We start from the raw sequence: 26,430 nt of genomic DNA, 5'->3' as shown, positions 1-26,430 counted from the left end.
TTCATATCTCACAGTGAAACCTGTTGGAATTTTTTATGCATATATGAATAAACCTATAGATCATTTTAGGGGAGAATTGATAAATTTAGAATATTGAGTCTTTTATGAACATGATATATATCCCTCCATTTATTTAGATTCTCTTTTATAATCTGTAAAACTCTTCCACATCTTTTGTTAGCTTTATTTCTAGGTGTTTGATATGAGATGGTATATTTTAAATTTTTTCTAAATGTTTGTCACTGCTATTTAACATGTAAATTATTTTTTGTATTTTTCTTTATATCTACTAACTTGTCTAAACTCATTTATTAATTGTAATAAATTATCCATTAGATTTTCTACCTATATAATCATCTGAAAATGATGACAGTTTTATTTATCCCAATTTTCCATTTTTATTTGTTTTTTAAGTCACACTGGGTAGGATCCCTACTTGTTAAAAAGGAGGCACTAGGCTTTGTCTCATTCCTCATCTCCAAGGGAAAGCTTTCAACATTTCACTGTATAATGTGTTTGCTACAGGTTTCTTAATGCCAACAATCATCAGTTTAAGGAACTTGTGCTCAATTCCTTATTTGCTAAGAGATTTTATTATGAGTTGATATTACTTCTATTAAACACTTGGCATCCACTGAGGTACTCCTGTGACTTTTCTCTTTCATTCCATTAATATGTTAATGTGGTTAATTTATATTGATTGTGAGGGTCTCCCCCCCCCCCCCCCACTGGTTGGTTTGTCTTTTTGTTTTTTTTGTTTTGTTTTGACCAGGTTTAATGTAGCCTTGCATTCCTGGTATAAACTCAACTCAGTCATAATAGATTATCCTCTTTATATATTGTTAGATACAGTTTGCTAATATTTGGCTTAGGATTTTTATATCAAACTTGATGAGTGAAACTGTCTTTTACTATCCCTTTTAAAATAAACCTTTTATTTTAAAATATTTTTAAAATATTTTTGCAGAAAAATTGCAAAGATTATACAGTAAGTTCCTGTATACCCCACACCCATTTTTCACATTTTATATTAGTATTGTTATAATTAATAAACCCATATTGATACATGATTATTAACTAAAGTCCATATTTTATTCAGATTTCCTTAGTCTTTCCATAATGTCTTAATTCTGGTCTAAGATCCCACATTACATTCAGTTGTCATATCTCCTTAGGCTCCTCTGGGTTGTTTTTCAGACTGCCTTTGTTTTGAATGACCGGTCAGGTATTTTGTAGAATGTTTCTCCATTGGTATTATCTGATTAACCTGGGGTTATAGGTTTGGGGAAAGAGGATCACAGAGGTAAAGCACCATTTCAGTCATATCACATCAAAGGTACATGTGGTCAACAAACTCATCACTGTTGGTGTTGACCTTGATCACCTGGCCAAGGAAGTATTATCAGGTTTCTCTATTATGAAGTTACCTACACCTTCCTCTTACCCCTGTTCTCCCCTTTTTATGGTGTACTTTAGGGAAGGAAGTCTGTGCTCAGCTCACACCTGTGGAATGGGTAACATTACTTCTTTATAACCATCCATTCTAGTTTTCTGGATGCTGTCTTCATAAAACAATTCATTGAGGGCTCCTTTCTTTCTGTATTGTCTGTAGTCGTTTGTGTAAGGTTCATATTCTTCCTTAAATGTTTGCTAGCATTTATGTGATGGTTTTTGGTGATCAGTTTCTTTACCATGTACATTTTCTATTTCTTTTTATATCAGTTTTGGAAAGTTGTATTTTCAGGGATGGTAAGTCGTATTTTCAGGGAGTTTTCAAAGAATCTTTTAAATTTTTCTAATTTTTTTGTAAATATTTTTTAAAGTTATTTTTAACATTTATTCATTTTTGAGAGGAGGCAGGGGGACAGGATACTAGCAGGGGAGGGCAGAGAGAGGGGGAGTCACAGAAACCGAAGCAGGCTCCAGGCTCTGAGCTGTCAACATGGAGCCCGACATGGGGCTCGAACTCCTGAACTGTGAGATCATGACCTGAGCCGAAGTTGGCGCTTAACTGACTGAGCTACCTAGTTGCCCCTAAAATTTTCTATTTGTCGTAAAGTTTTTCATAATAAATTCTCCTCTTATTTTGTTAACAACTTTTTTTTTCTACATCATATGCAATTCATCTGTTTTGAAGTATAAACATTCAGTGCTTTTTTTTAGATATTCACAGAGTTGTGCAATCACAATCAAATTTAGAACATTTCTGTTATGTCAGAAAGAAACTTTGTACCCATTAGCAGTCACCCAATTCTCCCCTCCCTTTTGCCTTAGGCAGCCAGTCTGCTTTGTGACTCTGTAGATTTGCTCATTCTGAACAGTTCATATAAATGAAATCATACAATATGTGGCTGACTATGATTGACTTCTGTCACTTAACATAATGTGTTTAAGGTTCACACATGTATCAGTATTTCATTCTTTTCATTGCTGAATAATATCCCATTGTATGGATGTATCACATTTTATTTATTTATTAGCTGATGGATATTTTGGTTGTTTCTATTTTTTCACTATTGCGATTAATGCTATTAGCTTTTCTGGACTAGCTTTTGTATGGACTCATGTTTTCATTTTGATACACCTAGGAGTAGAATTGATGGGTCATATGGTAACTCTGTGTTTAACGTTTTCAGAAACTACCAGATGGTTTTCCCAAGTGGCACCACTATTGTATACTCCTATAAATAGTGTATGAGGGTTCTACTTTCTTAGAATCCTTATTAACACTTGTTAATTGTCTGTCTTTTTGGTTCTGGCCACCCTACTGGATGAGAAGCATATCTCATTATCATTATGATTTTGATTTGCATTTTCCTAACAACTAATGATGCTGAGCATATTTTCATGTGCTTGTTGGCAGTTTATAAATCTTCTTTGGAGAAATGTCTATTCAGATCCTTTGTCCATTTTTTAATTAGATTTTTATCTTCTTATTGAGTTTTTTATATATTTTAAAGAGTTCCTTATCAGACATGATTTGCATTTTCTTCCGTTCTTTGGTTGTCCTTGACTTTCTTAATGGGGTCTTGGGAAGCATAAAGTCTTTAATTTCAATTAGGTTCAGTTTACTTATTTTTTCTTTTGCTGCTTATGCTTTTGGTTTTATATTTACAAAACCATTTCCCAACCCAAGTCATGAAGATTTACTCCTATTTTTCTTATAAGAATTTTGTAGTCTTGTTTCTTACATTTAAATGTGTGATGCGTTTTGAGTTAGTTTTTTAATATGGTGAGGTAGGGGCTGTGTTAGAGGTTCCCAAAATTGCCCTTGGGCTTGATTTGCTAGGACTCACAGGACTGAGTAGCTGTTCTACTCAAAGTTATAATTTATTACAGTGAAAGTGATGAAGTTTTGGGGTGATGATGGGGGTTCGGAGCTGATGGCCAAGAAAGAATTCTTCAAGATGTCTTTGGTGTAAAAAGGTGATTTTATTAAAGCACAGGGACAGGACCCCTGGGCAGAAAGAGGTGAATTGGGATTGTGACAGGTAACTGATTATATACCCTCAGGTTGGCAAGGGGGCAGGGACAGTGTAAGTCTCTAAGGAATTTTAGAAGCAAGGTTTCCAGGACCTTGAGGGGCTAGCTGCTGTTAGGAAAACACCATTTATTACTGTTTAGTAAAACCTCAGTCATGAGACCCTTCCGATATATATCAGGGGTCATGGCTTGGAGTCTGATTACCAGTGTATATCTTGGGGAAGTTGAGATAAAGGAAGTTTCCAAAGGAATTTTTATATGTTAAAGTAGACTTAAAGGTTCGGGGGGAGGGGGGATGGGGGGTGGGCTGGTGGTGGTCAGGATAATGTTAAGCCAAGATTCTCTTTTGCCTCTAGCAAAGTGTCATCATTGAGGCAGCTGAGCTCCTAGAAGGAGGTCACTCTGCCAGTTTCAAGGACTCGTCAACGGGCTATAGGCAGTAAGGGAATTTAATTTTTTATTTGCCTTTGTTTCCCGTATCACCATGGCAAGCACTTAAACCCCTTTCCTTTGTTCTTGGGTAGCCAGGAGTGTCTGAGGAATATTACACATATTCCACCTGGGTGGGTCCAGGGGCCGCTGTTAGCCTGTACTTTGCCTTCAGCTTGCCTTATGATCCCTCATCAAAACAACACAGATTTAAATCAGCAAAAGGCACCTGGGCATAGTCTAGGAGAAACCAGATGCAAACTTCTAGGTATCCCCTACTAGTGCAGTTGTGCAGGATGTACTTTATTTTCCCAGCAAAGATGAATGGCAGCATGAGAAAAATGTTGCCAGCTAGGGAACCTTACCCAAGATCTTAGTGTCCAGGTTTAATAAAAAACCTCAATAAAGGGGGTTAATAATGTCAATAATGTAGGTCAGTAGTGTAGGCATGCAGCATGCCTGCATGATTGACCTCAGCTGCTCAGACTCCAGACTCCAGTGCAAAAATAGGTGTTTACCATAAATTACATTGTTGGTATAAACTATCTAGTCACACTGGTACTGCAGTGGCCCAGAGCCTTAGGTAGCCACAAATACTCTTTTCAGAATATTCGGAGGCTCAGAGCTCAGTTCCTAGGAGTTAGCCAAGGAAGGGCCAGTCCTAAAAACAGGGCTTTCTTGGGAATATGCAGGGTTTGATTATCTCAGTCCTCAGAGTTTATCCTTTCCTGCGTAGGAGTGTTTTGCATGTGGATATCTAATTATCCCACTACTGTTGAAAATGGAATATTTCCCTGTTGAATTGTTTCCACACTCTTATTGAAAATCAGTTGAGGGGCGCCTGGGTGGCGCAGTCGGTTAAGCGTCCGACTTCAGCCAGGTCACGATCTCGCGGTCCGTGAGTTCGAGCCCCGCATCAGGCTCTGGGCTGATGGCTCGGAGCCTGGAGCCTGTTTCCGATTCTGTGTCTCCCTCTCTGTCTGCCTCTCCCCCGTTCATGCTCTGTCTCTTTCTGTCCCCAAAATAAATAAACGTTGAAAAAAAAAAATTTAAAAAAAAAAAGAAAATCAGTTGACTGCAAATTGATAGAAATGTGTAAATTTCTGAACTTCTATTTCTATTCCATTGATGTGTATGTTTATCTTATGTTGATATAGTCATATAGTCACATAATCTCTTAATACCTATAAACTGTGTGACAGTTGATAAGGTGTTTTGGGGTGATGGTAGAGTTCGGAGCTGATGGCCAAGAAAGAATTCTTGCATCATCCTTGATGCAAAAAAGGTAATTTTATTAAAGCACGGGACAGGACCCATGGGCAGGAAGAGCTGTCCCGGACCCTGAGGATAGAATAGTTACATACTTGGGAGTTGGGGGGATGTAAAGTCTAGAGGAAGTTTCCAGTAGGATTTTCCTGTGCTAAAGAAGACTCATAAGATCCTGGAGGCCTAGCTCTTATCAAGCTAAGGTTGTTTTTTCCCTTTAGCAAAGCATGAACATTAAGACTGTAGGGAGTTCCTAGAGAAACATTTTACTCTATATTTGTCAATGGCTGCAGGTTATAAGGAATTTTAATTTTATTTGCCATTTCCTTCTTGCCTTTGTTTCCCCCATCAGTAATCATCCCCTTTTCTTTCTTAATGCTGGTAATTGTGGCTTGTCTATTTTTCTTGATTAGTCTTGGCTGGACATTTGTCAATTCTATTATTTGTTTACTTATTTTTTTAAACCGCTTTATCTTCATTGATCACCTTCTGTGATATGCTTGTTTTCTGTTTTGTTAATTTTTTCTTTTATTTACCTCTAGCTCTGGGGGGGGTTATTTTGCTATTCTTTTTGTAGATTTATGATGAATATTAGATTATTATTATTTTCACACATTTTTGTTTTCTAATGTATGCCTCTAAAGCTCAAAATTTTACTTTTTAGCATACTTTTCCCACATACCATAAATTTTTAATATGTAGTGTTTTCATTTTCATTCAAAGTGGTTTGAATTTTATTTCAGTTAAAAAAAATTTTTTTAATATTTTATTTATTTTTTGAGAGACAGAGAGAGATAGAGTGCGAGCAGGGGAGGGGCAGAGAGAGAAAGACGCACAGAATCCGAAGCAGTCTCCGGGCTCTGAGCCATCAGCACAGAGCCCTATGCAGAAGATGATAACCTGAGCCAGTCTGATGCTCAACCAACTGAGCCACCCAGGCACCCCTTGAAATCAGTTTTAATTTGAATTGGGGCATTTGCCTTTTTTTTGGCAGAAATCCCCCCCACCATTAGAAAAGCAACACAGAACCATCAAATAGATCCCTAAAGCAAACAAATAGAACACTAGAGTATGTAGTAAGCGCAGTATATGATGCTGCCACAGAGATGAACTTTAAGCATTTTAGTGTAGTTTCTTCCAGGCCTTTTTATGCATATTAATTTAGCATGCTGTTACTGTTTAACAAGTGGAATTTGGGCTATAAACTCTTATAACTTCTTTTTTCTTTTCCAGCTAATAACATATTTGCTTTCCTGAATCTTTTTTGTTCTTTTTCCTTTAAAGTCCTTCACAGGGCATGTGCCTTTATGCATTTGGGAGTGCTTTGAGTCAGTCACCAAATTCTCTGTTAGCTCCATGTCAAGCGAAGCAGATCCATCCCTGCCCTCAAGGCACTCATGGTCTAATGGAGTCAGACCCAGGCATAGGGACAGCTACTGAGCCAGAGCTCCTGAGAAGAGTTACAGGGTAGCAGCTTCAGAGCAGAAACATAGGAGGCCAGGGAAAGGTACTATGCATGAGAGGGAGGCAGCTTCCAGGTGCAACTTGGCATCACCTGAGAAGGAGCCATCATCCTCCACCATACTGAAACTCATGTGTCCGCCTGCAGGTGATTGCCATGATCAAAGGCCTGCAGGTGCTAATGGGCAGGATGGAGAGTGTGTTCAACCACGCCATCCGGCACACCGTCTATGCTGCGCTTCAGGACTTCTCCCAGGTTACCCTCCGGGAACCACTGAGGCAGGCCATCAAGAAGAAGAAGAATGTCATCCAGAGGTCAGCCTCAGTGTAATACCTCCCTGTGAGCTTGGAGTCCAAAACTGTAGAATTAGTTTAGTTTAAACAACTGTATAGTTACATTTTCATAAATATGCTCAATGCATTTATATTCAACCTTCAAAATCCCTTCTGGTAAATGTCCTCTAAGATTTTCCATCTCAAAATGTGTTGTCTTTAAGTATTTTTGCTTCTGTTCTTTTTGGCCTGTCCTACAAATTGGCCAAAAAATACATAGATATTGCAGACATCTTGTAGCGATCCTGAGCTAGTTTTCTCTTAATATTAGCCTTTTAAAGTTGTCTTTCAGAGACATTTATGTACAATGAAGCTTACAAGGGCTCACAAGTGTATTGATTTCATTTTCTTGCTTTATAATTGATGTGTTTATCACCTGGCTTGGTATGATTTTTAGCATTAATAAAATTTTATACTGTGAGTCTTCCCATTTTGCTCATGCTTGCTGTAGTAGGAAGCTAACCACATGGGAAATGTATAGTCTAAGAGTAACTTGGGTTTTAACTAGAATTTTCACCACGAGATAGGATAGGTACATCTGCCAAGTGTGGTGCCTATGGGGGGTCTCCACATGGTGGGATGGGAGCATGTTTCAAATGTGTCCGAGACATAGACCCAGTCCCCACAGTTGTGTTGGTGACATGTTCCTTTAGAAATCAGGGAATCAGCCAAGGGAGGTCGAGTTTCAGCTCCCTAGGTGGATGTTTGTGGTCTGTCCTCTTGTTGCCCTTTGCATGACAGTGTTCAGGAAATAAAACACCACTGCCAGGCTAATTGATGCAAACTGCAGCTAAGTCAGATCTTCTGGGGCTACTAATGTCTCAGAGAAAACAGTCTATCCAAAGATAATTTCACTTTGAACTGGTCCATTATCATATCCCACACTGTCCCCAAAGGAAATCAGGTGTGAAAATTGGTTTTCCAGCTGTGTTAGGTGAGGAGATGCAGTGATTGTAAAAGTCCTGAAGCTATAAGTGCTCCATGCCTCACTGATGACTTGATGGGGCTGTTTAGTGTTCTGCAGGCCATCAGGAAGACCGTGTGTGACTGGGAGACGGGGCACGAGCCCTTCAATGACCCAGCCCTGCGGGGCGAGAAGGACCCCAAGAGTGGCTTCGACATCAAAGTACCCCGGCGTGCCGTGGGACCCTCCAGCACGCAGGTTTTCATCCTCCCTGCTCCCCTGCTCTATCTGTTCCCCTGAGTGGGCTAACCCAAAGCTGAGGGTTGGTAAGCAAGACCGGGAGTAAAATGACATCACCACTTCTGCTCAAGATGATCAAGTATTGCCTGTGCCTTTTCTGCTCCTTGGTTTCCTGCCCAAGTGAATCTGGAGCATTCTTGTGATTCTCGGATTTGATCATTTGCATGCAGAACTTAATTTGACTGCATCAACTCCTATCACAAAAATGTGGATGAAAGTCTATGTGTCCGTATTTATGCTGTGTTTCCTGATAGGTGTTTAAATGTATGGTTATAATTTTTACATTGGGCCTAATAATGATTGTTTCTGAAGATAAAACTTTTAGAAATTTAAGAATATACCTTTTTTGTATCCCTGGTCTTAAGCCACCACTGCTCTTCTCTCTCCTGCCATGCTCAGCCCCCTGCTCCCCAAAAGCAGCCTTATTCTGACTCTCATATCTGATTTAGTATGTCCTTCTGCTTTTCTCTTCCCATTTTGGGATGTAGTACTTCTTAACTCATCATTCTTCTGTTGAGGGCTTTTATAATCCCTTCTTGCCAGTCTTTCAGAGAACTACCAGCAAAACACATTGTTGGCTGTAAATGAAACCTCTCAAATATCTGGGAGGAAAGCATTTGGCCCACCCAAGGAAGATGCTTGTCCTGATTCTGTCCAGTGTGCATGCACCCTTCCCACCCTCTGTTCCCATGTGTGTCTCCCCACCCTATGATGTGTGTGTCCTGTGACTAACGGCTCTCTCCCACCTCTCCCCCCATCTGTCCATGTCTAGCTCTACCTGGTGCGCACCATGGCGGAGTCCTTGAGCTCTGCCGAGCTGCTGAGGCAGCTCAAGTCTTTGGGCATGGAAAGACTCTTGCATGTGGTAAACGCGTTTCTGAGGCAGTCCTACACCTATCCGCCTCTTTTAACCTTTGGTGGTAAGACATCATTTGTTTTTCTTGTTGACATTATGGCACGGAGGTGAATTGCTCCGTTACAAGTCCTTTCTCACAGGCAGCACCAACTTGGCTACTTAGATGGGCGCCCAGACCCACTTTGAGGAGCTGGCATAGTGGTAGGCTTACTGCTGCAGCCTGGCTCTGGTCAGGGCATAGCACAGTAGTCTTTCTCTTGTGGTTTATCTGAGTTTGGTATAACTAATGTGCCATGTATATTTTCTCCCCCACAAATGTTTCCTTGGATAATGCAGCTTTACATGGTGAGAACCATGCTAGAGTCCCTCATTGCAGACAAAAGTGGTTCCAAGAAAACCTTGAGAAGTAGCCTTGAGGGGCCCACCATATTGGACATAGAAAAATTTCATCGAGAGTCATTCTTCTACACTCACTTGATTAATTTCAGTGGTAAGAGCTACTGCTGACCAGCGTCTGGCCCAGCATGTTCTAACACTAACACTGTCTAGAATGCTTCTGCTGACCATCCCTGCTGTGGTCCCTCACACACCCAGACGATGATCCATGTTGTAACCTTCGTGGTATTTCCTTGCCTGTCGCTTTAAATGCACGGCTGGCAGGGCTCCTTCCATGTGGCGTGGCCCTTAGAAAGATGAGGGCCGTGGGCCTGCAGCTGGCTCTGTGACCTGAATGCAAAGCCTTTGTAACCCATACAAGGTTAGAAACACAGACAAATGTCATCTGTCACCTGGCTCGAGAACAAGATAGTGATGAATATGAGAAACAACCTCCATGAGCACTGATGTGTGGAAGGTGGCAGATCACCTTGACCAGGGCATTGGGTGGCTACCCTTTGTCAATGTGGAGTCTGTGTTTACTCCAGTGCTGCAGCAGCTTCCTCAGAGCAGGAAGCCTCTATCTTGGCTGGGAGTATAGTGGGTTTGGAGTAAATAGTAAGGCTTTTGTTTTTCACTCGTCAAATGATGGAAACTTTTTTTAAAGTTTATTTATTTATTTTGAGAGAGAGAGAGAGAGAGAGAGAGGAGTGGGGAGGGGCAGAGAGAGAGGGAGAAAGAAAGAATCCCAAGCATGCTCTGCACTGTCAGTGCAGAGCCCGATGCGGGGCCCAAACTCATGAACTGCGAGATCATGACCTGAGCCAAAACCAAGAAGTCGGATGCCTAACTAAGCCACCCAGGCACCTGGAAACATTGTTTTAAAAAAAAATTTCTGTTTTGCATTAGATAGATTTGTATTGAATATGCATGTAATGCTGCATCTTTATCCTAAAATAAAGTAACACGGTTTATTTATCCTTTTATTATTTATTTACTTACTTAAGGTTTACTTATTTTTGAGAGAGTGAGAGAGACAGTGTGAGTGGGGGAGGGGCAGAGAGAGATGGAGACACAGAATCCGAAGCAGGCTCCAGGCTCTGAGCTGTCAACACAGAGCCCAACGTAGGGCTCAAACTCACAAACCGTGAGATGACCTGAGACAAAGTCAGATACTTAACCAACTGAGCCACCCAGGTGCCCCTATTTCTCCTTTTAAAAAGGCCATTTTCCCCCTTCCCAGTCCCTCAAAGAAGCTCACAGGGTTGACAAGGTCCCATTGGCAGGTGGTGGTATACCAGACCAGCAGGGGCCAGATGCTGAATCTTCTCTTTTTGTGAGCAGGAATGTGCAATGTCTAGGGTGGCTTTGCTTGCAGCCACTTTGTGGTTGTCTCATCCCTAGTGTGAAGTGCCGTGTGACCCCTCCCTGCTCATATCTGCTCCTGCATGGCTCACGGCTGAGATTGAAAGAGTCAGCATCTCACACATGCCCCCCTCCCACCTGAGATTGTCCTGCTGAGTCTTTTCTGCTTGCAGAAGATTAACATGATGTCGTTTGAATCCTTCAAGAAACGCTGCAGCAGTGCTGTGACCTTTCACAGTTGTGGTTCCGAGAGTTCTTCCTGGAGCTGACAATGGGCAGGAGGATCCAGTTCCCCATTGAGATGTCCATGCCCTGGATCCTGACGGACCACATCCTAGAGACCAAGGAGGCATCCATGATGGAGTGAGTGCCCTGTGGGCCTGTTTTAGTTATTTGTGGTAACCAGGGACCGTGGTGGCATTTGGGAGCTGGGAGAGGGAGGAAGGGGCTGGACTGTTTTCAGCACTTTATTTGAAGTTGTCATACTTGGGGTAAGACTTCAGAGATTAATACAAGCAATGGATTTCTTGGCTTTAGACTCCAGCTGGAACATAGCAGAAGTCACTAAGTCCCACCATGTCTAAGTAAGGCCCTGGGACTCAGCTAAGATCAGCAAAAGGAGATGTGGCCTGGCCTTTCGTGTGGCACAGCCTCTGAGCCAGATGAATTTGGGAGAGAAAGTATTAATTGAACAGCTTTGTTTTGTGGTCAGGACTCAGGGCCAACGGAGGGGATCAGAGATTTTGAAAATATGAGGTCCATGAAGGTATTCTTGGGAACTGACCCAGCAGGTTCTTCGATACACAGAGCAAATGTCTTTGTCTTTGCCTATGCACATCAGTTCTTATGTGGTGGTCAGGAGGATGGCCTTCCACTTTCTCTGGAGTGGCCATATCCTCTGTTCTACAACACTGGAAATCTAATGCAGAGGCCTTGGCATGCCTCTTTGTCGCATCTTTGGAGTTGAACTTGACCCCACTGCTCACACAGCCTCCCTGCTGTGAGGTGGGAGTGGCCTTGTACCTCAGAGGATCCTTATTACTGGAGACCTCTGGCTGCTGCCTTCTGTCCAGACATGGGGCAGAGGGAAAGAGGCTTTCAAAAGCTATGCTGGTCATGGTCATGGTCAGCTGTAGGACCCAGGACCTTTATGTTTTTCTTGTTAAGTCAGACAGTTCATTCTTAGAAATAAGAAAATAACTTGTTTTTGTGGTTATAAAAAATACTGTATTCTGTGGTGAGAAACTTTAAACATAAATGAGAAGATGCAGCTACAGGAGGCCCTTGTGGACCCAACGGGCCCTGGGCATGACCTCCATAAGTGTGTCCCATCTGTGGGATTGTCTGGCTTATTAGTCCATTAGGATCCTGGACAAAAACCTAGTTTGGTGTTTGAAGTAAGAACTGTTTTTCTTCATGTGAGAGGTCAGCAATGAATGTTAAATTTCACTTGGAGTACGGGATGTGAGAGCCGAAAAGCTCTTTGTGGAAGGCTGGGCTGACCACTCGCCCCCTCTGCAGGTACGTCCTCTACTCCCTGGACCTGTACAATGACAGCGCACACTATGCCCTCACCAGGTTCAACAAGCAGTTTCTCTACGACGAAATTGAAGCAGAGGTGAGGGCCCAGGCACCTTTAACAAACTTTAATTTCCTTTTTCTCTGAGTGTTACAGGAAGCAGATTTTCTTTAGTAGTACAGGAGGTTTAAACAATAGAATGAACTTTGAAATAAACATTTTGTAGTAAACCTTCCTATCTGTAGTTTTCTCTCTGCATCTACACATGTGATGATTGACAGCATGTCATAAGCACCTGTTTCCTCACCTGTCTTCTGTTAAAAACACAGTTTAAAGCAGGTGCATCTACATAGTAGATGCACTGAACCAACCCCTATTTTATTTCTTTCATTTTGGTTTCTTAGTTTTGCATATTGTAAGTAATGCTTTGATGAACTTCCTTGCACCTAATTTTTTAACTGTGTTCAATTATTTTTTGAGTACAAATTCCTATAAGTGGAATTATTAAGTTTTTCTACATGTAGCTAAGGAGATAAATCTAAGGAGAAAATTTAAAAATTTTCTAGTTTAAGATATAAGACAGTTTAAAGCTCAACAAATTACATTGTGCATCTGGATTTCCTTCTCTGCCTCCTCGAAAAAACTAGAAAACGCTTCTTAAGGGCAGACACCTGCAGGTCCTGTAGTGGTTCCCCTTTGAGCACATGGTGTCCTGTGAGCACCATGTGGGGTGGGGAGGCTAACCCTATTTGCAAGGGAGAATACAGTTTTAGGGGTGGAGTCATAGGGGTTTATCCATCCTATGTGTCTTCACCAACCTCAGTGCTTAGAGCAGCCAGCCATGCTCCAGAGGATGCCACCACACATAGTAGTTCCTGGGACACACAGCCTGGTGGCAGAGCAGAACCCAAATACAATTAAACCACTGGGAACACTTGATAAAGAGAGACTTTTTCATACTCCTTTGCCTTTAAGAGACATGAAGCGTTTTTCTCCATCAGTGAGAAAGGTTCTGACATAATTCCAGTGGCTGTGTAGTGGTCACTCCTGGCCACACCATAATATATTTAATCTGCTGGTGTTAGACAGTGAGTTTATTTCTTGGGGTGCCAGGGTGGCTCAGTCAATTGAGCGTCAGACCCTTGGTTTCGGCTCAGGTCATGATCTCATTCATGGTTTGTGGAATTGAGCCCTGCGTCAGCACAGAGCCTGCTTGGGATTCTCTCCCTCCCCTCTCTGTCTGCCCCTTCCCCACTTGCTCATGCTTGCTCTCTCAAAACAAATAATCTTAAAAAAAAAATTGAGGTTGTTTTTTGTCTCTCTTTGCTAATAATTGCCTTTGTTTGCCTTAACAAAAGATTTTCTTTTAATTTTATATTCCCAGAACTTACTCATTTTATAACTGAAAGTTTGTACCTTTTGACCACTTTCACCCATTTTGCCTACCCTTAACCCTGCCTCTGGAAACCACCAGTCTGTTTTCTGTGCATTCTTTTTTTTTTTAAGTTTATTTATTTTTGCAAGAGGGTGTGAGTGCTAGTGGGGGAGGGGCAGAGAGAGAGAGGGAGAGAGAGAATCCCAAGCAGGCTTTGTACTGTCAGTACAGAGCCCAAGCAGGCTTTGTACTGTCAGTACAGAGCCCATGAACCATGAGATTATGACCAGAGCTAAATCAAGAGTCAGCTCAACCGGCTGAGCCGCCAAGGCACCCCTCCCCCCTCTTTTTTTTTTTTTTTTTAAGATTTCACACATGAGATTGTACTGTATTTGTCTTTCTTTGTTTGACTTACTTCAGTTAACATAATGCCCTTAGGGTCCATCCATATAGTTGCAAATGGTAGGATTTCTTTTTTTATGGCTGAATAGTATTCCGTTGTATATATATATATACATATATATATATATGTATATATATGTATATATATATACACATATATATATATACACATATATGTATATATATATATATATGTGTGTGTGTGTGTATACCAAAATTTCTTTATATGTTCATCCATCAGTGGACACTTAGGTTGCTTCCATGTCTTGGTTATTGTAAATAATGCTTCAGTGATCATGGGAGTGCAGATATCTTTTCAAGTTCGTGTTTTTAGTTTTTTTGGATAAATACCCAAAAGTGGAATTTGCTGGATCAAAAGATTTTTTTATTTTGAAGTTGGGTTATTTGATCTTTAGGGAATAAAAATCTAATATATGCTTTCTTTTTCTTCAGGTGAATCTATGCTTTGACCAATTTGTTTATAAACTGGCAGACCAGATATTTGCATATTATAAGGTTATGGCAGGAAGGTATGTGGTTTATGATTTGGACATGAAATCTTGGGTTACTTGACATTTCCATTAAAATTCACAGCATATGAGAAATGTCTTCTCTTCCTCTGTACTAGTTTGCTTCTTGATAAACGTTTACGATCAGAATGCAAGAATCAAGGGGCCACGATCCATCTCCCGCCATCTAACCGCTATGAGACACTGCTTAAGCAGAGGCATGTGCAGGTGAGCCAGACCTCTCCTGGGCATGGTGAGGCATGGAGCCAGCACTGGAAATAGTGTGGTTTTCTTTGAGCTGACTGGGTATTAATAGATGTCAGTATGTTGTGTTACTGTGGAGACATCCTTGTAAAGTGTTGAGATTTTAAAGACAGTTTCTTTTGGATACCCTGAAATACAGAGGAAGATTTGTAGCACTCTGCACCCTGTCCTGTTCTACCTCTGGGGAAAGGCATGGCTCCAGAGGGCTTGGGTCCTAAGAGCCCAAAATTCAGAACTTGGAAGGAATGAAGGTGAGAAACACTTGTCAGCTGAGTGTTACAGAGGAGCTCTCTCTTGGCCAGCACAAAGAATAAAAAATACAGTGTTTACTTTTGTTTCCTTAAAAACAATATGTCAGAAAAATGAGTAAAATACAGAAAACTGTAGGAAAAAATGCATATAATTCTACAGATAATTACCATTCACATTTTGAGACATTTTCTACCAGGATTGTATCTATGTGTTTATGTTATTGAAATGATATTGAGAAACACATATGTTTTTAGGATTCTGATGTAGAGAGGGAATAATTTTCTCTTATTCATTCTTGTAATACTGTGAAAGTTAGGCATGTGCAGGCTGCTCTGTAGTGGGGGTTGGTCCTGAACACCATTGTGAGGGGTCCTAACTGACAGACCCAGATTTTCAAGGTGTGTGGTGAAACTTAGAGTTTCTCTCCATGATGTTAAGTATAAATTCAGCAAAGGATGCTACAAAAGTCCTTTATGGTTTTGACCTGAAGGAATTTTAGCTCTAGGAAAGTAGAGTATTTGATCATGACACCTATATATATAATTTGATCTAAAATGTTTACATTTTGTGTATTATTTGTTTTATCTTTTGGAATTGGATTCTGGAACAGATATATTTAATATCTGTATAGGTGTATAAGTATATAGATATACATATACATATATACATATGCATATATACATTTGTTTTTTATTGTTCATTCTTTTTTCCTTTCTCCATCTTCCAGCTCCTGGGCAGATCCATAGACCTTAATCGCCTGATTACTCAGCGTGTCTCAGCAGCCATGTATAAGTCTCTGGAACTGGCCATTGGACGATTTGAAAGTGAAGACCTGACATCAATAGTTGTAAGTGCTCTCCCCTTTGTCAAGCTCAGCAGAAACTGGTCACAAGGATTGGAGCTAATTTTAATTTTGTCCTTATGATAAACTGAACCAATAGTAGGTTCAGTTTTTGCATAGAAATCAAAAGCTTTGCACTACTCGAGCTTGGCCTATCCTATCGTTTTTTAGTGTCTGTTCTTATTGGCTGCAATTCTAAGATGACTTCAAAGAACAAATAATCCTAACCTTGAATAAATTATACCTAACTATGGCAAGAGAATAAAAGAAGAAAAATTTGGGGCCTCTGGGTGGCTCAGTTAAGCATTTGACTCTTGGTTTTGGCTCAGGTCATGATCTCACAGTTCGTGAGTTCGAGCCCCATGTTGGGCTCTGTGCTGACAGCACAAAGCCTGCATGAGATATTCATTCTCTCTCTCTCTCTCTCTCTCTCTCTCTCTTTCTCTCTCCCCCTCTCCCTGTCCCTCTCCCTCCCCCCTCCCTCCCCAGCTCCTCTCTCTTTCTAAATAAATAATTTTTTTAAAAAAGGAAAATTTTAAAAATCAAAAAGAAATGAACACAGAGAAAAAGGATTTGAAAGAAAATCATATAGAAGATTAACAATGAAGATCCAACATACAATACATATCACAAGGGTCTCCGAAGAGAAAAACCAAAGCAGTGTGACCTGAAAATTGTGTTTCCAGGAAACATGGATAAAATTTAGTACATGCTATAAATATATATTAAAAGCCTGTGGCATGTGCCTGGGAAAACTGACCCAAAGTGGCCAATACCAAGGAATATTTCAGTGGAAGTATTAGATTTTTTTTTTTTTAATGTTTATATTTTTGAGAGAGACAGAGCATGAGTGGGGAAGAGGCAGAGAGAGAGGGAGGTACAGAATCCAATGCAGTTTCCAGGCTGTCAGCACAGAGCCAGATGTGGAGCTCCAACTCATGAGATGCAAAATCATGACCTAAGTTGGAAGTCGGACGCTCAACCAACTGAGCCACCCAGGTGCCCCTGTAGAAGTATTAGATTTTAAAGGAAAAGAAAAAATTCTCTGGATATCTGAGCAGAGTGATAAGAGAAAGAAAATTTGTCTTCAGAGCTTTGTCTACAGCTATTCATGCCAGAAGCCAAGGAAAGGAAATGAGAATTAAGGATTTTATGCCAAACCAAATAGATCTTCCAAGAATGAAGGCTTCAGACATTGTTAGTGAACATGTAAGAACACAAGGAAGGTTGTTCATTACTAAAGACGCAGTTTTGACTAGAACAAGAGAGGCGTCAGTGAGCACTGGGCTTCAGCAACTTTGGTTCAAGCATCTCCACATAGGGTGAGCAGTGCTCCTCATATTCTTCCACAGAATCAGAATGACTGATATAGATATCTTATATTCTTTGTCTTCATACTTGGTCTTTTAAAGCTGGTGTGTAACTCACATGTACAGTGCACCTCAGTTTGGACCAGCCATGTTCTCATTGCCATTATGTGGCCATTGGCTACTACAGTGGATAACACAGACCTAGGCATATTTATGAGCAAATTAGAAGTTTGGAAATCTATCTGTGAATGCACTTGCTGACTGTGCTTTGTCGCTGTGCACAGTAAGAGAGGCTGACTCAGGCTGATGCCTGAGGACACATAGCGTGCCAGCAGGGCAGGGGTGGATGCATCCTAGTGGTCTCTGCCCTAGGGGTGGTTGGAAGCCAGTGAGGGGGCAGTGCGGAGGTTTCCTTAGTGGAAAAAGGATGATTGCCCTGGAGGTGTGACCACGGTTAGGAGGGGTGTTTCCAAAAGAGTGGAGAGGACATAATGAATTTAGGTGTAAGAAGCAAGCTTCTGTGGCCTACTAGACCCCCACTGTGTATATTCTTGGCCTAGCTCACCAGCCTTACCTCTGTGTATCCTATTCTCTCCTACCCAGCCCACCCTAGCACCATGGCACTGCCCATGTAAGGAATGGGGGCCAATGAGCTGGGCTCAATTCTGTCCTCACACCCCTGTCTTTGTGGTACTATAGGAGTTGGATGGCCTCTTGGAAATCAACCGCATGACCCACAAGCTGCTAAACAGGTACCTGACACTGGACAGCTTTGACGCCATGTTCCGGGAGGCCAACCACAATGTATCAGCGCCATACGGGAGAATCACCCTCCATGTCTTCTGGGAACTCAATTACGACTTCCTGCCCAACTACTGCTATAATGGCTCTACCAACCGGTGAGCATGTAACCTCATGGATAGTTTTGGATGCCCTTGCCAAAGGGTTCCTAAACAGGATATCTCTGGGCCTCCACATTGTCCATTAAGTTGCTGTCTTTTTCCCTGTTCCCTATCATTTGTCACGTCCAGGGTACTCAGGCCCTCCCAGTTTCCTCTTTTTGCAAGTATAGCCTTAGGCCAGCCCCTGGGCATGTTTTATGGCTTTGCATGTAGAGACTCCACTGGGGCACTTGCTTGTAGGTCAGGGCAGGATCTCATGGTGCACGTGGACAGTAGCTGCAGGGTCTGCACCACCTCCACCGTTGTCAGTCTACCTGATGTTGGAATATAGTGGGTGACTTTCTATTTTTCTTCCATTCTGGGATGTTGGGGTGTATGAAGATCAGTTCGTGAGCCACACTCTCACCAACCTACCATTTACTACTATGTTGAACGACATAAAAGTGGCCAGTTATGTGGGTGGCACGGTTGATTAGTGGTTTAGCCTCCTGATGTGGCCCAAATCCTGGGACAGCCCTGCCTTGGCCTCTGTGCACTGGGAAGCCACCTGTCCAGGTTTGTTCTCTGTGCTCTACTCTAAGCTGACCTTCTGCTCTGTGTCAGCATGTGCCAAAGACGTGTGTGTGTGTGTGTATGTATGTGTATTATGACCACTTTTTAAAAATCACTGTCTTTGGCTTTTCTGCTAGATCTGAACATCCCACCATGTATTAGCTGAATTGTTACTGACTTTCAAGCCCAGTTTTATGTCTCAAAGGACATACTAAGGACAGAAGGGAGGCCCTCCTGGTCTGGTCATGTCTGCTATTGCCATTTTCTTTTTTTTTTTAATTTTTTTTTCAACGTTTTTTATTTATTTTTGGGACAGAGAGAGACAGAGCATGAACGGGGGAGGGGCAGAGAGAGAGGGAGACACAGAATCGGAAACAGGCTCCAGGCTCCGAGCCATCAGCCCAGAGCCCGACGCGGGGCTCGAACTCACGGACCGCGAGATCGTGACCTGGCTGAAGTCGGACGCTTAACCGACTGCGCCACCCAGGCGCCCCATGCTATTGCCATTTTCTATTTAGGACCTCAAGGTTGGATTTCCTTATAGGGACACAGGCTTGGCCCAAGGTGCATGGGGCTGTGCCATCACACCAGCCCCAGGTGGCTGACACTTGCCAGGCAGCAGTAGTGGGAACGTGACCATAACTTCCAGAGCCACCGGGGGAGGAGTCCCAGTCAGTCTCCTCAGATTAGGGGGCTTCTGGACCTGGCTGGGCATATACCAGAACCAGACTTTACACACTACTCATCATTGTTTAACTTCTTTGAAGGTGTCTAGTCTCCTGAAACAGATATCTTTCAAATTGTTAGAGTCTAGATTAACTGAAAAAATATTTTTATTACATAAATAATGCATCATAATTGTAGAAAAGTTAGAAATCATATATACATATATGAGGAGGAAAATAAATCCCTAGAGATTGCTCGCATTAAAAAATATATCGATGGGGGGGGCATCTGGGTGGCTCAAGTTGGTTACTGAGGTTCAGGTCATGATCTTACGGTTCGTGAGTTCAAGCCCCACATCAGCTTGTTTCGCATTCTGTGTCTCTTTCTCTCTCTGCCCATCCCCTGCTTGTGCTCTCTCTTTCTCTCTCTAAATAAATAAACACTTAAAAAAATGTTTTGGGGCTCTTTGGGTGGCTCAGTTGGTTAATTTACTGACTCGGGCTCAGTTCATGATCTCATGGTCATGAGATTAAGCCCTGTGTTCGGGCTCTGCGCTGGGCATGGATCCTGCTTATGATTCTCTCTCTCCCTCTCTCTCTGCCCCTTCCCTACTCTCTCTTTCTCAAAATAAATGAATAAACATTTTTAAAAATGTGTATTTCTTCTACAGTTTTTGTCATACAGTCAGATATACATATATATTTTTTTATTTTGCAGAAATGAGTGCTATTAGGCATGCTATTATATACACATTTTTATTCCACATGATATATCACAAGGAGGGTCATTCTGTATTAGACTATAAATATGCTTTTCTGCTTCTGAAAATCTGTTTAAGTCATGGCTGATGTTTGCAGGACCAAAGAGTTGTTTTGGTTGATCCATTTGGAACCTTTGGAATTAATTTCTGTTACCTTTCCTTAAATTGTTTTTGCCTTGTCAGGTGTCTCTGAAGGTTACATGCAACAGAACTCCACCATCAGTAGGCTGAAAAAAGGTGTTATGGTGAGGTTGGAATTGGGCAACACAGGAAGTTGTGGGGTTTTTTTGGTATTATTTTAGATTGTATTTTTTAAATGTTTATTTATATTGAGAGAGAGAGAGAGAGAGAGAGAGAGAGAGAGTGTGTGTGTGTGTGTGTGTGTGTGTGTGTGTAGGGGAGGGGTAGAGGGAGAGAGAGAGAGACAGGGAATCCTAAGCAGGCTCCATGCTGAAAGCACAGAGCCCAGCCTGACTTGGGGCTCAAACTCACAAACTCTGAGATCATGACCTGAGCCAAAACCAAGAGTCAGTTGCTTAACCAACTGAGCTACCCAGGCTTTTTAAAAATTATCTAGCATTTGGTCTTCCTTTAAGGGATTTCTCAGAGATCTTGCAAAAGGAATAATGAAAGGTGTTCCCTGAGCCTCCTTTATGCCTGTTGGACTGCCCTGGTCTCCTTGGTGATGGTTCAATGGGTCAAGTCCTCAGAATTGATGTGAGCTGTGTAGAAGATCTGCAGAGGAGGATCAGGATTACATGATGATGAAAAGCCAGCATTTGCCGTAAACTCTTGTGTTGAACTGCTATGTTTTCTGAAAGATACTTTAGACATATGAACACAAGTTTGGTGAGGAAGAGTGGAGTTAGGGAAATGGATCAAATTCTGAGTCCCTGCCCACCAAGATAGGCCCTTGGGATGCCCTGTTTGGGACTGATGATGGAGAACATCCCCCCTTCAAGGCTGCCTGGCCTGCTGGCAGTAGGGGTCTTATTGTCAAAGACAGAATTGACAGGGCTCAGGTTAGGAAGTTGGTACTATGAAGGGTAGAAAACCTCCAGGCCAGTGTCGGTTATAGGACCCTGGTAGAACTGTGTGAGGAACATTGAGGCATCCAATATGTAACTGAGGAGTGGTGTCAGGTCACACCTCAGCCCTCAGCTACCTGAGACCACACAATGTCTGATGTAAATGACAGTGAGCAGAAGGGGCAGCTTTGGGTGCCTTCATCTCTTGTGGCATATTTCTTCCATTGGCCCATGAGATGTGAATACCCCTGTTTGCAGAGTGAGCACAGAGCCCATGGAGGCTGTGAATGGGCCCCACCTGTGTTGTAAGGAGGCTGCTCTGCCCACCAAGGCTCCTGAGAACTGAACTGGAATCCTGAGAAGACAGAATTGTGTCACCCAGTATTTTAATTCCATCCCTGAGGGTTTCCTAAGAACTGTTCAAGGGAAACCAGAACTTCACTGGTTGCTTATTTTTGATTAGTGATTTTGCCTGATGGCTCTAGGAAGTGGTTTAGGGTAGCCTATGACTTAAATTTAACCTATACAGCTGATAATTGTGTGAAAATGCTATAGCTCTGGAAATAGGCAATGATTGGGATCAAAGTCAGGCCTCAGAGGGAGGAAGGCCACAGAGGAATGGGTGTGTCCTCAGTGCAGTGTACAATGAAGCAAAGGGCATTACTTTGTCCATTACTGGTGATGTTAACTTCTATCTTTTGGTTAGGATGGTGGCTGCCTGGTTTCTCCGCTGACATGTTATCATTTTTCTGCTTAGAATTTATAAGTAATTTATAGAGAGATAGTTGAGACTTCATAAATAAACTGTTCCTCATTAAAATTTGGCCTACTAGTTTTATCATCTGTTGATGATTCTGACCCAACTCAGTTATCATTATGGTGGTTGACAATGGTGATTTTCAAATGTCATCATTCCATGTATATATATTAGTCAGCCTTCAGCTATATACGTTGGCATATATTTATTTGTTTATTATAAGTAAAGACTTGCAGATTCTAACTCAGCATTGTAATCTGTTATTATCATGATATGGTTTTTGTGGCTTAAATTGACCCCATTTTGGCCAGTGGGAGCCCCTTCCACCTGGTTTTGGTGTCCTATTAGCTGTCCACATCATTTTGAGGCACTGCCCTACTTTCTGCACCACAAAAAGTTCCAGGTTCATCTTGTACTTCTCCTGCTCTATCTTTGCAATTTGTTATTTCTACAAGGATTCCTTTTAGTGGAGAATATTTTACATCTAGGCTTAATGTTTACAAAGTAAGTCTGGGTGTTAGATATGTTCATTGCTACTGGAATGTCATTGTTTCTAGACTCTTTTGATGTTCAGAGCTAGGGAGTACCTGACTATGTACTGTATTAAGTCCCTGTATTACCACAAACCTTGGGGCTTAAAACAACAAAAATTTATTTTCTCACAGTTATGGAGGCTAGATATCCAAAACCAAGGTGTCAGCGGGGCTGTGCTTCTTCTGAGACTCTGGGTAGAGACTTTTCTTGCTTTTCCCCAGCTTCAGGTGGGTGGTCAGCAATTCTTGGCCTTCTTAGCATGCAGCTGTATCATTCCAGTCTCTGCCTCCTTAGACACATGCTGTTTTCCCTTCTTCCTACAAGGACATGAGTCATATTGGACCAAGGGCCTGCTCTGCTTCAGTATAACTTCATCTTGACTAATTACATTTGCAGTAGCCCCATTTCTAAATAAGATCACATTATGAGGTACTGGTAATTAGGACTTCAAATTATCTTTTTAGAGGACACAACCCCATAAAATGTTTATGTGGTGGGGGGTGGGGGTTGCTTCTCTGTAGCGGTCTACATGTTCTAACCCTGAATTCACACTAATATCTTCAATTCCAGTTCAGCACTGCAGTTCTCATTCTCGTTTTCTCCCTCCCTTTCCATTTTTATAACTCCTTTCTACAGTGAGAATCCTGTTTCGTTATTAGTATATTTACTCACTTGCTTAATTCTAGAAAATGCAGAAAATTCAAAATTACTAATCCTTTCCACCATGAACACAAGCCTACTAACTGGAATTCTATTTTTTTTTATCTTTACATTGAGTGTATATATACTGAATATATTTGACTATATGTATATATTACATATGTATATAAATATATAGTCAAAATACAGTGCTTAAAAGTTATTTGGGATAATGAAGTAACAGGGTTTGGATATATCTTTTGCCTTAAACAAGTGAAAAATTTATGAAACCACTGTTTCAGACATTGCCTATTTCTCTAGGGGAAAGGAAACAAAGGAGGTAAGCCCTATGACTTCCCTGGGTTTCTGCTTGGAAGCACTTTCTGGGCTTCAGTGTGGAAGGATGTATCCCAAGTACAGCTTCAAAGTCTTATTTGGTAGAAGGGACAGATTGGAAACAGAGGATGCTGAGACAGCTGGAATTTGCAGGGCAGATTTGCAGTATGAGAGAAGAGAGAGCTGCATAGAGGAATAGCTCCTGAGACCAACTTAGGGTCCCTTTAATCTTTGCTTGAATATTAAACTGTGTGTGCATTGTGGATTGTGGAGATCCATCTTTGTGGATCTCCACAAAGATGGGCAAAGAACAACTTTTTGGGGGCTCTAAGCTGAAGAATTCCCGGAGCTGACACAGAGCTAGGAGCCATCTGAGGCCCTGCCAGCAAGAATGGGGAGACCTCACCAAATACCTATGCATTCAGTAGAATTGCCAGAAGGGCCTGCCTTAGTACTAGCCCTAAGCTGTTTACAATACCATGCCACCCTAATTATGAAAGGTTCCAGCTGACTTGCAAGCAGTTTTAACATTCTGCCCAGTATAACTCAACAGTCTTTAAAGGGTAACAACAAAATCCAGACACTCAAAAGCATGACATTTCTGTGTAAATGTACTCCCCTCAGATATGCATGTTCATTTCATGCACTGGTGGTATTATGCCAAGTACATCCTTTTTTATTTATTAAAGTGTAATATGTGTTAATCAAGTGCTTCATGTTTAATAGTTAGCAAATCCATGTAGTAATGATGCTTCTTTATAAAAGTTTTATAAGGTTTTTGGTTTTCTTTCTTTCTTTCTTTCTTTCTTTCTTTCTTTCTTTCTTCAGAGAGAGAGAGAGAGAGAGAGAGAGAGAGAGAGCAAGCAAGCAGGGGAGGGGCAGAGAGAGAGAGGGAGAGAGAGAATCCCAAGCAGGCTCCTCTGTGCTATCAGCACAACACAGAGCCCAACACGGGGCTCAGACCCATGAACTGTGAGATCGTGACCTGAGCCGATATCAAGAGCCAGACATTGAACCAACTGAGCCACCCAGGAGCCCCAAAAGTTTTATATGTTTAAATGAACTCTTCTGATATGAAAGTATTAGCCAAGCTTTTCATGTCCACTTTAAAATCCAAGCATTTGATTTTCAAGGTCTCCTAATCCATTATCAAGCCAGTATGTTGGCTAAATGAATGTGGTTATAAGTACTTAGTTTGCTCTTTCTTCCCATTAGCTTGTAACTAGTGATTTGAGTAACTGGATATCAGTGCCTGTATCTTCCTTCCCACTCCTATCCCCGAGGTCATCACCATGTCCAGAGACCCAGCAAGACCTGAGTACTAGGTCATTACCACTTGTCAATGGACTGCATTAGGCATGAAATGGTCCTGGTGCCAACAGACCAGACTGTCTTCCAGAGTTTGGAGACTGCTTATGCAGTGGTAGGACCTGGGTGTTCTCACTCTGTGAATTCTGGATACATGTATATCATATTTCAGAGTGTTTATATCATCTGTACTATGGTTTTTGATTTCTTAGAATTTTCCTATGTGATGATTGTATCAGTTAACTGTGAAGAAGATTTAACTGATGGGTAATGGAAAAGTTCTGAATTTTAAAGAAGTGCCATTAAATTTTTTTGTTTTCTTTTTCTTTTTTTCTTTTCTTTTTATCCTTTTTGTTTAGATTTGTTCGGACAGTATTACCATTTTCTCAGGAATTTCAAAGAGATAAACAGCCTAATGCACAACCCCAGTATTTACATGGATCAAAGGTAGGTCCTTTTGTGTTTGTGTTAAAAATTTTAAGTTCGCAATGAAGCATATTTTCTAGTTTAATTCATGTTAGTTGCAGTGATTTAGATGTATCATGCCATGTGTGAAATGTTATTGTTTTCTTCCATTAGCATCTTCCTAAAAAGTAATAGTAGTGTTAGGACAGCCCTCTGGCTGTCGTAGGTGTCCAACTAGGCCTGGCCTCACTCCTGGCACTACAGTAAGTGAGGTTGTCATCAGATTTAATGGTTTAAAAATATCAAACCAGGAAAGTGCGGAATAGGCTCAGGGCCATATCTGTGACAGAGAGGGCAGGATATCTTGTCCAGGTGTGATGCCATGAAGGGAGGGGCTGAGGTGGGAGGGGGCGTGGAGAAAAGGGTTGACATCCAGAAACCACAGGCAAGCAGGCAAACTGGCAAAAACCACAGAACCACTGCTGTCTAGTAAGGTAAGACAAGTGTCCAGGCTAAGGGTGGCTGAATTTGTAACAAGTTAAGAGTATTATTAAAGGTTAGTTTTGTTAATAATTAAAGCACTCTTAGGGTTTCATAAAAAAAAAAAGACAAACCCTTTATAGTAAAAATGAGATAGATTTAATGAGCAGATATTTCCAAAAAATGTAGTAAAAAAAATAGGAATAGGTAACTGGCCTCACCAGTAATTAAAGAAAAATAAATGAGTGCACATGGGACTGTATGATTCTAGGGAGCCAGCTGAAATGTTTATCAATATTTAAATGTTCTCACTTGTAGGAAGCTGGACAGCTAAGGGAATAAATCAGACAAGTATAAAGTAAGGTCTGCTATGGGGGTGGTCATAACAACATTGTCATAAAAAATACGGAAGCAACCTAACTGACCATCACGTAACACTCCAATAACTTACTGTCCACTGGAATACAGTCATCACAGATAATTACATAGATTTTGTGATAGGTTGTGGGGGCTGTATTGTATTAAGTTGAAAAAAAAAAAAAAAAGATCACACTCCAAACAGAATATTCCTTATTACAAAAAGGTAAACCCAGAGAAAAGATTAGTGGATGCTAAAAAGTGGCTGTCTCTGGGAGGGCTGAGTCTGAGAAACGTTTTCCTTTTCTGAACTCAGTTTATGATGTGTGTGCATCATTCTCACTAGTTATTTTAAGCTGTTTCCTCTGATGTTGGTGTCAGCCTCGGTCTCCACACAGCCTGTGGGCTGTGTGGGGAAGTGGACCATGGCCCCTGCCTGGTCATGGACACCAGCGTCTATGG

At 41.4% G+C, this 26,430-nt stretch overlaps 1 protein-coding gene across 3 annotated transcripts in view; it reads left to right on the top strand.

Annotated features, from left to right (window-relative positions):
- Positions 1–26,430, top strand: part of CYFIP1 (cytoplasmic FMR1 interacting protein 1) — a 133,564-nt gene that overhangs the window by 68,717 nt on the left and 38,417 nt on the right. For all 3 annotated transcript variants that reach the window (XM_047863282.1, XM_047863279.1, XM_047863281.1), the window contains exons 14-23: positions 6,788–6,954; positions 7,987–8,134; positions 9,369–9,522; positions 10,979–11,135; positions 12,294–12,390; positions 14,522–14,598; positions 14,697–14,805; positions 15,821–15,940; positions 17,944–18,143; positions 25,086–25,173. In XM_047863282.1, coding sequence (XP_047719238.1) covers positions 6,788–6,954; positions 7,987–8,134; positions 9,369–9,522; positions 10,979–11,135; positions 12,294–12,390; positions 14,522–14,598; positions 14,697–14,805; positions 15,821–15,940; positions 17,944–18,143; positions 25,086–25,173 — 1,317 coding nt within the window. The remainder of the gene's footprint in view (positions 1–6,787; positions 6,955–7,986; positions 8,135–9,368; positions 9,523–10,978; positions 11,136–12,293; positions 12,391–14,521; positions 14,599–14,696; positions 14,806–15,820; positions 15,941–17,943; positions 18,144–25,085; positions 25,174–26,430) is intronic.

Source organism: Prionailurus viverrinus, chromosome B3 (genome assembly GCF_022837055.1).
Source record: "Prionailurus viverrinus isolate Anna chromosome B3, UM_Priviv_1.0, whole genome shotgun sequence".
Classification (NCBI taxonomy): domain Eukaryota; kingdom Metazoa; phylum Chordata; class Mammalia; order Carnivora; family Felidae; genus Prionailurus; species Prionailurus viverrinus.
Note: the sequence above shows the minus strand (reverse complement) of the source record. Positions and strands in the feature narration are given on the sequence as shown.